The sequence below is a fragment of the Nothobranchius furzeri genome, chromosome 9 (genome assembly GCF_043380555.1).
Source record: "Nothobranchius furzeri strain GRZ-AD chromosome 9, NfurGRZ-RIMD1, whole genome shotgun sequence".
NCBI classification, from domain to species: domain Eukaryota; kingdom Metazoa; phylum Chordata; class Actinopteri; order Cyprinodontiformes; family Nothobranchiidae; genus Nothobranchius; species Nothobranchius furzeri.
The window spans coordinates 69,623,962-69,633,286 of record NC_091749.1 but is presented as its reverse complement, the minus strand read 5'-3'; the positions used below and the strand labels follow the sequence as shown (position 1 = coordinate 69,633,286).

The window sequence follows — 9,325 nt, the reverse complement described above, 5'->3', positions numbered from 1 at the left end:
AAGACGTGTTTGTAAAATGGATTTAAAAGTGCTTTTTAAAAAGTTCAGAGTTGTTTGGTTTCTTTTGTTTCCAACCTACCATAGCCCTCACTCTGGGTCGACTCGTGTGCAGCAGGGTAAACACAGCCCTTCACACAAAAACCCGCTTTGTTGCTTTGTATGATGCAAAAAGAGAAAATAGCATTGGTTCATTCAGGTTCAATGGTATCACCATGGCAACGTTCGGAACACACCTCAGTGAGCCTTCTTATATTTCCTCATCCCGGGAGTCTTTCACCGCAGAAATCTGCTTCCCAAAACCTTGTAAACAAAATTAAAAACAAGTATCCAAAATAAATCCTTGTGACCAGCGGCGAGGTGGAGCCCAGTCACATGGATGTATGACCTGCTGCAGTTTCATGGTTGCATGCACTTATCGTAAGTTGACACATATTTCAGCTTGACATCTGTTTTTAAAGGTTTGTGCTCACATCTTTCACAGCAGCCCAATCCATTCTGTCGATTTTAAGCGTATCCTCGCAAAGTAATCCTGTTTGTGGGGCTTCCTGGTGCTTATTCCTGCAGTGGTTCTCAGACCTTTGAGTCCAATTAATGAAAAGGAAAAGGAAAATCCTCTTAATTTCTAAGCTCCTACGAGTCAAAGTGCAGGTATTTACCAGCAGGAAGCTGAGAACGAGCTCTCAGATGGGACGGGTGTGCTCACATTCAGGGTTTGTTCGGCTTCTCCAGATTTACTGTCTGTGCATCTAAAACTGTTGATCACATTCTCAATAAATGATTTTCTATTCCCACGTCTGTTGTTTTGTCGCCTGCCTTTTCTGTCTCTACGCTGGGGTTACCAACGCATTTCCTGCAGATTTGACAGAAAAGCACAAAAGACCATCTGAAGGCTTCAGTGTCAGGTCCCAGAGGTGAGAGATCCAGCGGGAAACCTCAGACATCCCTCTCCCCAGAGACGACCTCCAGCTCCTTTGATGTGTTCCCATGACAGCCAAGATAAATTATTCCTCTAGTGATTTCTGGGTTAGTCTCAGGGTCTCCTTCCAGTGGGACGTGTCCTGAAAGCAGAGAGAAGTTCAACCAGGAGGTAATCAGCACTTTGACCACCTCAGCTGACCTTGTTTGAGGAGGGGAAGCAGCGCCAGGCCTGAGGAGAAGCAGCAGCACTCCTCTGAGCTCCTCGTCCTGTCCCTGAGGAGAAGAGGCTGTCCCATGGAGGAAGTTGTTTCCGGATCTTCTTCTTTTGATCATGATCTTACTCTCACGACCACAGATGGGGGCTGACAGGTACACGAGCTTGAGCGTGTTGAGCTTTGCCTTTCAGCTCAGCTTCTGGTTTACCTCGTTAAACCAGAGCTCCGTTACTGCAGAGGCGTTCAAACGACACTATGATAGTCAAATTCCTCTTCTCAGGGCAAAGTCTCCTACCCCTGTGGAATGCACTCCCAATCCAGACTAGCATGGTTTCCCCACTGTTGGGTTTTAAATCACTTTTAAAGACTCATCTGTTCTCAGTAGCGGGCGGACGGACGGACGGACGGACGGATAGAGATAGATATAGATAGATAGATAGATAGATATAGATAGATAGATACCGGCGTAGCGCCGCGAAAATGGGACCGCCATCATTCGGCGCCATTGTTATCCTATTCTATAGCCCAAATGGGCCGCCAAAGCGCCGCGCGCGTCGGCGCTCCGGCCCGCGTCGTGCAGCGATCGTTTTGGCGTCTGCTCTATTTTTTTCGTGAGCCGCGGGTGAACCGCGTCAATTCTGGCAGGAAGTCAAACCTAGACATAAGAGGCAGGCCGGTAAATTTAACAAAATAAAGCATTTCAAAATACAATTCCGTGATAGTCAAATGTGTTCGTAAACAGACACTGCATAAAAACCACACACACAGCGAACTTGTGTGTGTGTGTGTGTGACCATGTGAAGGGGGCGTGGTTTGGGATGTCTTTCAACCGGAGCAAACAGGACAGAGAGGCAGAAAGTCGTAGGCCAGCTACACAGTAAAACATTGGGTGTTAAAATCACAGTGTAAAATAATTTTAACCTAGATAGAGTATTTACAACTATTTGAAGAGTAAATCAACTCAAACTGTAGAGTTAAAATTCGGTGTTAAAATCTGCAGACATGCAGAGTTAATTTCTACTCTACAGAGAGTTTATTTCATTTACCCGCCTATTTCCAAAGAGTCATTAAAAGCTGCTTGGTGCTTGTCTGAACCAGTCTGGACTTGCTCTGGAGTGCATGGTGCCAGTCAGGTAAGTCAATTTTAGCATTTCTAAATTACTAATGTGGTTTTGAAATTATTGTTCAAGTTAAGGTTTTGTAATGTAACTATTGTCATTAAGGAGTAAGGACACTGCAGACTGCTGCTTTAGTCAAATGTGGTCACTGGGACAGAGACGAGTCACCATACAATAAGTTAGACTTATTTATTAATTTTGTTGTTAATGGAGTTAAAAAACTGTAGGTAAAATATGTGTAACATTAGAAGTCGCTCCAAATAAAGGCAGGTATTTGTGGTGAAGTTCTAGTAACTTTTAAATTTTGAAATATTAGCAATTTAGCATTATACTGAACTTATCTGTGTCTGAATATTGTGACGTGCAACATTTATCTGTACCATATTTATATGTCGATGATCTGTACCAGTTTAAACAATTAAATAAGTGTTAGGTCAAATTAAATATATAATATGACCCACCATTGTTAGCATTCTTAGCTAACCTTGTTGCTAGCTTACTTGCGATAAAGCTATCATACTCCTATCAGAGCACATGGAACCGTTGGACCGCATCGTTCGAGTTAGTTTTCCGAGTAGCAGCGCAGCACCGCTAGCATAGAAGCTAGCAGGCCTTACCACCTGATGGAAGTCTGTCGGGCCCTCCTCGGCAAGTAGCAATGTCCGCTTAAATAATGCTAGTTTTTCTTACAGAAGATCATTACCAAAGTATGATGTATAATAACTATTTGTTTTGCCCGTTGTGCTTGTGCAACAGTTTGTGTGTTGTAAAATTGTGACACTAATTAACAGAAAGAAGTTACGTTACAGCAGACGCCTACAAAGCGAGCCGAGTAGTCGATGTGTGGCTGTGCTCGGGGTAAAGTGCGCATCGTCCTGCTTGCGACACAGCCATTTATTTGTCGAATTTTAACTTCTTAAACGCCGAAACGTATTTTTAAAGTACTGTCATCATCAATAAAATAAGTGCATTTATAAAGTTTTGATGCCTACATCGCCTATAAAAATCTTACCGTATGTGACAAATTGGGAACCCCATATCTGAACCTCTATTTTTGCTCGTTGTTTGTGTGATACACATAGCTCACACAAGGATGCAGGCATCCTGGAATGGCTAACAAAGCTAAGTCCAGTCACAAAGACAAAATGTACCAGAACCCGAATAAACCTTCTATCCTGGATTGAGTCGTGTGTGGCTATGAGATGACTTAAGGCAACAGTCGACCAGTTTAACCACTATCACAAACGAGCATCAGACACAATTAAGATTTCAGGCTGCAGCAGCTGACTTGATGTTTTTCTTTTGTTATTACTGGAGCATTTATCTAATTATTGATATAGAAATTATCTTTGTATATTTATTTTTTCTAAAATAAAGCATCTCATCTAAAGCACTATACACTATTAGGGGAAATTAATGTTTTTTTTTTTTTACTTTTGTTTTAACAGGAAAATGCTGCTGCGTGTTTCATTTAGTGGGGAGCAGAAGTATGTAAGACTGTCTGACCTAACACTTGATGCCTTCCTGAAAGAAGGTTAGTATAAAACAATATTACAGTATTTTACTTGGTGAATCTATACAATTTATCATAAGACATTGTGTGAACTGCTGAAGTTGATCATTTTCTCTGCTGTTAATTAAAATCAACTATATTGACCTATTCACCTGATTTTTAACCTGTCAGCAGTTGGTAAATAACATCAGACTTTACCCTTTGTTTCTCTTATTTAGTGTGTCTAAAATTTGACATACCAGGAGAAAAACTGTTCGATCTGAAGGTGTATGACCAGTCTGACACCCAAATTGATGCTGAGGTTTTTGAGGAAATAGTGAAGGAGTCCCCAGGCACATTTCGAGTCATGATGAGTAATGAAGAACTTGGTAAGGACTATTTAAAGTCGTGTTCATTTTTAACCTAAAGGTTTGGATTGGAGCATCACAGTTACATTTAATATACTTTTGTCTTTGTATTTTTTTGTTGTTGTTTTTTTTTCCACTTTGTGTAGGTTCTTCTCTATCACCATTGGCTACATCATCTTCAGCATCTTCTGATGATACTATTATTCTGAACTTCACCATGTGTGATCCTGCTGAAGATTCAGCAACTGATGGAGGAAATCAGCCTAAAAAGCCATGTCACATAAACTACGAGGCACTGGCAGTGAGTAATATTCATTACTGTTAAATCTAACACTCATATGTGTACCTCAGTTTTTGATGACTACATTCTTCATTTCATTTTAAGTTGATTAAACAGATCCTAACTACAAAGCCTGGTGGTGAACGCATCATGCAGGAGTACGCAAAAACCAAATCTTTGACAGATGCCACCAGAAGACAGATGATAAACATTCTAGCTGCTGAGATGACAGAAAAGCATGGGTAAATTTATATAGGCTAAAAATAGCATATTTACTATATTTATTTTGATATCAAATGTGTGACAGTCATCATTGTGCTTATTTATCAGAACATCTCCCCCTCGAACTGTCAGAGTGATGTATGCACAAGGAATTGTTGCCTTGTTTCCATATCTGGAAGACCCCCTTTCAAAACATGGATATGTAAGCAAAATGTCGTAACAACATTAAGCTAAATATTGATGGTATAAATACTGATAACATATTCTGTATCTTTGTGTTTTATTATATAGGAACACTATTACGATCCAGAGAGTGGGTCAGGATACCTTGCATGGCGCTTGAAGACCATTCAAAGAAAAGCTGCTGAGGAGAAGGGTGCATCAGTAAGGAAATCTACCAAAAGTAAGTTTACAAATCAGTTATAGTATGATGGCAATAAAATGTCAAATGTGTGGGCACAAGCTCATGTATTTATTTTTTTCTGAAGTTGGTGGGCCAGGCCATGGACAATCCAACTTAGCTGCTGACAAAATGCAGTCTAATGAGGATGTGGAAGCAGCTCTTGCTGTTTTGAAACACACTGCTGATGAGGACACTATTCGTGAGAAGATGAGAGCCACATTTGCATATCGCAATTCACTGGTCAACGATGACAAGACAACAGATGTCTTCTCAGTCTTTCCACGGTTTTTGGACACACCGGGACTGGTAAAACATTGTTTTTGTTACAGAAATATCCTGGACATTATGAAGTGTCACCAATAGTGGTTTTATTTATTTATTTTGTCCTTTATTTTTGCAATGCAGATAGAACAAGATTTCAGACTTCTGTTTGGTGAGGAAACTGCCAACAAATTCTTGGTGAAGTGGCCCACCTCTATTAAAGAGAAGGTTATCGTGGAAAGCCATAGACTGGTACCCACTCCAGAACTCTTACACTTGCTGCACAACACTGAGTCAGCAGCTGAAGATGAAAATGGTATGCGTGTAATAAAGGTAATTATGACAATTTAATTTATTTGTAACATTTTGTTAATCAGATGCATGTCTTTTTTTACAGGCTGGGACAGTGACATGTCTGCAATCTTGCTGCTGCTACATCTGCTACCACCTTCTGCACAAGGACGAAAGAGGCCAGGAAAGATGTCTGCATCTCAAGCCGCAGATCACCTCATCAGATTCCTAAAGGTATGCTGGGCGCTTTTTTAAAATATACTTCCCATCACCTCACTTTAATGCCCAGTTTGAAGTTACCTTATCTATTGTCAGTCTTGACACTAAATACTATTATTTTTCTGTCTTAGGCTGGAACCAGTGTACAACAGCATCTAGACCATATTAGCCAAAGCTGCCAGCCCTACCTTCTTGCTCAGGGAACTACAAGAAGCAGGATCCACACCTTCTTCATTGTGATCGACAAGCATGCACTTCCATGCAAGGCAACTGGTTCAGTGGGAGCTCTTGATGAACTCTTTAAAGCTCATTATGTATTCGGTACGTCATACAGTCATGCCCTGACCAACTTTTTCACTTTTCTCCAAACAACCGTTTACAACATCGATGTAGCAGAAACAAAACAAACTCCCAGAGTTGCAGAGTTGCGAGCAAGAATGCTGCGCTAGAATCGGGTGAGCCATAACAATGAAGTGTTTTCTTTGCAAAAGGGACCGTGGTACACCAAACAGCCTTATTAAGCACCTTAAAGTAATCCATGGTCTCTGCACTGGCAGGACTCTTTATCTTAAATGTGGCCAAATGGGATGCTCACGTTCTTTTGGTAGTTTTTCTGGTTTTAGAAAGCATCTAAACAAGTGTCATGTTGACAATTCATTTAATTCAGTTGAAGAACCCAATGTTTCATCTTGTCAAAGTGTTCCTAACACAAGTAATTCCACTGATTTTCAAGTATCTAAATGTTTAGAGACCGAGTCAGGTTTATCTTCAGCTAACCTTGTAAATAGTTGTGCAAGTGTAATTTCCGATCTACAGGCTGCAGGTTTAGGCCAAAGCATTGTGAACTCTGTTGTTGGTTCCATGGAAGAGATAGTTAAAGATGTTCAGCAGCATGCAAAAGAAACTGTCATTAGACATGTATTTAATGATGAAAGAGAAACAGAAGTTTGCAAAAAAGTTGAAGCTTGTTTTGACGACTTAGATAATCCTTTTTCAATTCTTAATTCAGAATACAAGCGATCAAAATTTTTATCAGAAAAAAGGGAAATTGTAGAACCACTTGAATACGTAATTGGCTCCAGATTTGACACAAGGCGAAATAAAAGCACTGGAACATATGATCAGATAGTAGTTAAAGATAAATTCATGTACATTCCAATTTTATCTACACTGCAATCAGTATTCAATAGTCAGTATGCTGCAGAAATGTTGATAAGCTTAGACACTAATGACTCAACACTCAGAGATATTAGTGATGGTTCTTTTTTCAAAACTCATCCTCTGTTTTCAACTGAAAAACATACAGTACAGATACAAATGTTTTATGACGATTTTGAGGTTGCAAATCCTCTTGGTTCCAAGCGAGGTATTCACAAAATGGGTGCAATATATTTTACTTTAAGAAATTTTTCTCCAAAATGGAATTCCGTCTTGGCCAACATACACCTCTGTGCTTTGTTTCATGCACAAGATCTTAAACGATATGGTTTTAATGAAATCCTTGCTCCTGTTGTTCGAGACATTAAAGTGTTGGAAAGTGATGGCATTGTTATTCCACTGTATGGTGGTTGTGTTCGTGGCAGTTTGGTCCAGGTTACTGGTGATAATTTAGCCTTGCATAGCCTGTTTGGTTTGGTGGAGTCTTTTAGTGCAAGGTACTGTTGCAGGTTTTGTTTAGCTGAAAAAGATGACTTCCAAACAGAATTTTCTGAAGATTCTCCAAAAATAATATTGCGCACCAAAGACACCCACACTGCCCACTGTCAAGAGATGGCTGGTTATCCCTCTCTTCCTTATGTTTTTGGTGTAAAGAGTTCATGCGCACTAAATTCACTGACTTATTTTCATACATCTGAGAACTTTGCAGTTGATGTGATGCATGACATTTTAGAAGGGGTGGCCCAGTACGAACTAAAGCTTTTGTTTCAGCATTTTAAAGGACATTATATCACACTGAGAGAGCTGAATTTGAGAATACTGAATTTTGATTATGGATTCATGGAAAGAAACAATCGGCCAGTTGCAGTGAATTTAAGTGAGGAGTCTAATGATTTGGGACTGAATGCAATTCAGTCGTGGTGCTTGCTAAGGAATGTTCCTCTCATTTTTGGAAATTTGATAACCTCCACTGATCGACATTGGGATCTACTTCTTTTATTACTTCAAATAGTCAACATTGTATTGTCTCCTAAGTTGTCACAAGGACTTTGTGTATATTTGAAACATTTGATTGTGGATCACCACAAACTGTTCAAGAATTTGTATCCACATAAGAAACTTTTACCAAAGCACCATTTCCTCATCCATTATCCACGTTGTATTCAGAAAATCGGACCTGTACTTCATACTTGGTGCATGCGCTATGAAGGTAAGCACAATTTTTTCAAAAAACAGCTTAAATCATTTAAAAATATCACCAAAACTCTAGCCAAAAAACACCAGAGACATATGGCATACATTTGGCAATCTTCTTCTACTTTTAATCGTTTAGACATTGGTCCAGGGAAAATGGTGTCTTTGAAAATGATAAAAGGAGGCTCTGTTATTGCCATGTCAATGCAAGTGCCACATGGTATTCAAGTTATGAAAGTCAACTGGGCAAAACACAATGGCTTTATTTACCGCCCTCATCTGGTTATTTGTGGCAAAGTTGATTTTGAAATGCCGATATTTTATCAGATTGAGTCAGTTCTGATAATACATGAGAAACTGTTTCTGCTAACTGTGCCTTTATGCACAGTTAGCTTTCAGGAACATGTCCATGCATATGAAGTGGCCAGGACAACACAAGATTTGGTTTTGTTTCATGCTGACCACCTGCTGTATCCCAGGCCTTTTGATATACAAATGTCATATGGAGTGAATGACTCACTTCTCCTTGTTGTTCCATATTGTTTTCTGTGGTGATTGCATTATTCAAAAATGTTTGATTACAAATAGTAATGTGATTATGGACAGTAGCTTTCAATGTCCAACTTTTTATGCAACTATTACAACTGTTTATACATTTGAGAATGTAAAGTATCTTTGCATTGTGAATAAATGCTGTCAAAGTTACCTTTTGTCTGAGATTATTTTTATTTGATAGATCTACATGAACTAGATATTTAAAACAACACTGGAGAAATAAAAATCAACACTATAGAGAAATTAAATTTGACACTAAAGACTGTTTTTTATATCTAATTTTGGAGTTAAATTAACTCTTCAAAGTGTAATATTTTACTCTGAAAAGTGTTCATAAACCACAGTGTTAATTATTTCAACACATTGCAGTGTTAATTTTAACACAAATTTGAGTAAAATTAACACTGAAAATGTAACACTGATAAAAGAGTAAATTTTACTCTATTTTCGAGTGGGACCAAATGTTATCTGACACGGAGTTAAATTCAACTCTCTTAGAGTTAAATTGACACAGGATTTTTTACTGTGTATTAACAACTGGTTCACACCATAGGTTCACACACACACACACACACACACACACACGTACAAACACACACACAAACAGCAAGGGGTGCGGAGGAAAAGAGCA

The 9,325-nt window shown here is 39.1% G+C and overlaps 1 protein-coding gene across 1 annotated transcript; it reads left to right on the top strand.

The window, feature by feature from the left end:
• The first annotated feature begins 2,058 nt into the window (after nt 1–2,058).
• Nucleotides 2,059–8,844, top strand: LOC107393553 (uncharacterized). Its single transcript, XM_054732605.2, has 10 exons — nt 2,059–3,785; nt 3,983–4,132; nt 4,258–4,412; nt 4,497–4,633; nt 4,722–4,815; nt 4,905–5,016; nt 5,102–5,322; nt 5,422–5,593; nt 5,675–5,802; nt 5,919–8,844. Exons 1-10 carry the CDS (start codon nt 3,668–3,670, stop codon nt 6,234–6,236), a joined length of 1,605 nt encoding a protein of 534 aa, XP_054588580.1. The 5' UTR covers nt 2,059–3,667; the 3' UTR covers nt 6,237–8,844.
• Nucleotides 8,845–9,325: the final 481 nt, after the last annotated feature.

What these genes read in the sequence shown, in the direction of transcription:
- LOC107393553 (XM_054732605.2), top strand. Translation starts at nt 3,668, where the DNA reads ATGTTTTTTTTTTTTTACTTTTGTTTTAACAGGAAAATGCTGCTGCGT. An exon ending in GAGATGACAGAAAAGCATGG is followed by an intron (nt 4,634 to 4,721) that starts GTAAATTTATAT and finishes CTTATTTATCAG; the next exon opens with AACATCTCCCCCTCGAACTG. An exon ending in AGCAGCTGAAGATGAAAATG is followed by an intron (nt 5,594 to 5,674) that starts GTATGCGTGTAA and finishes CTTTTTTTACAG; the next exon opens with GCTGGGACAGTGACATGTCT.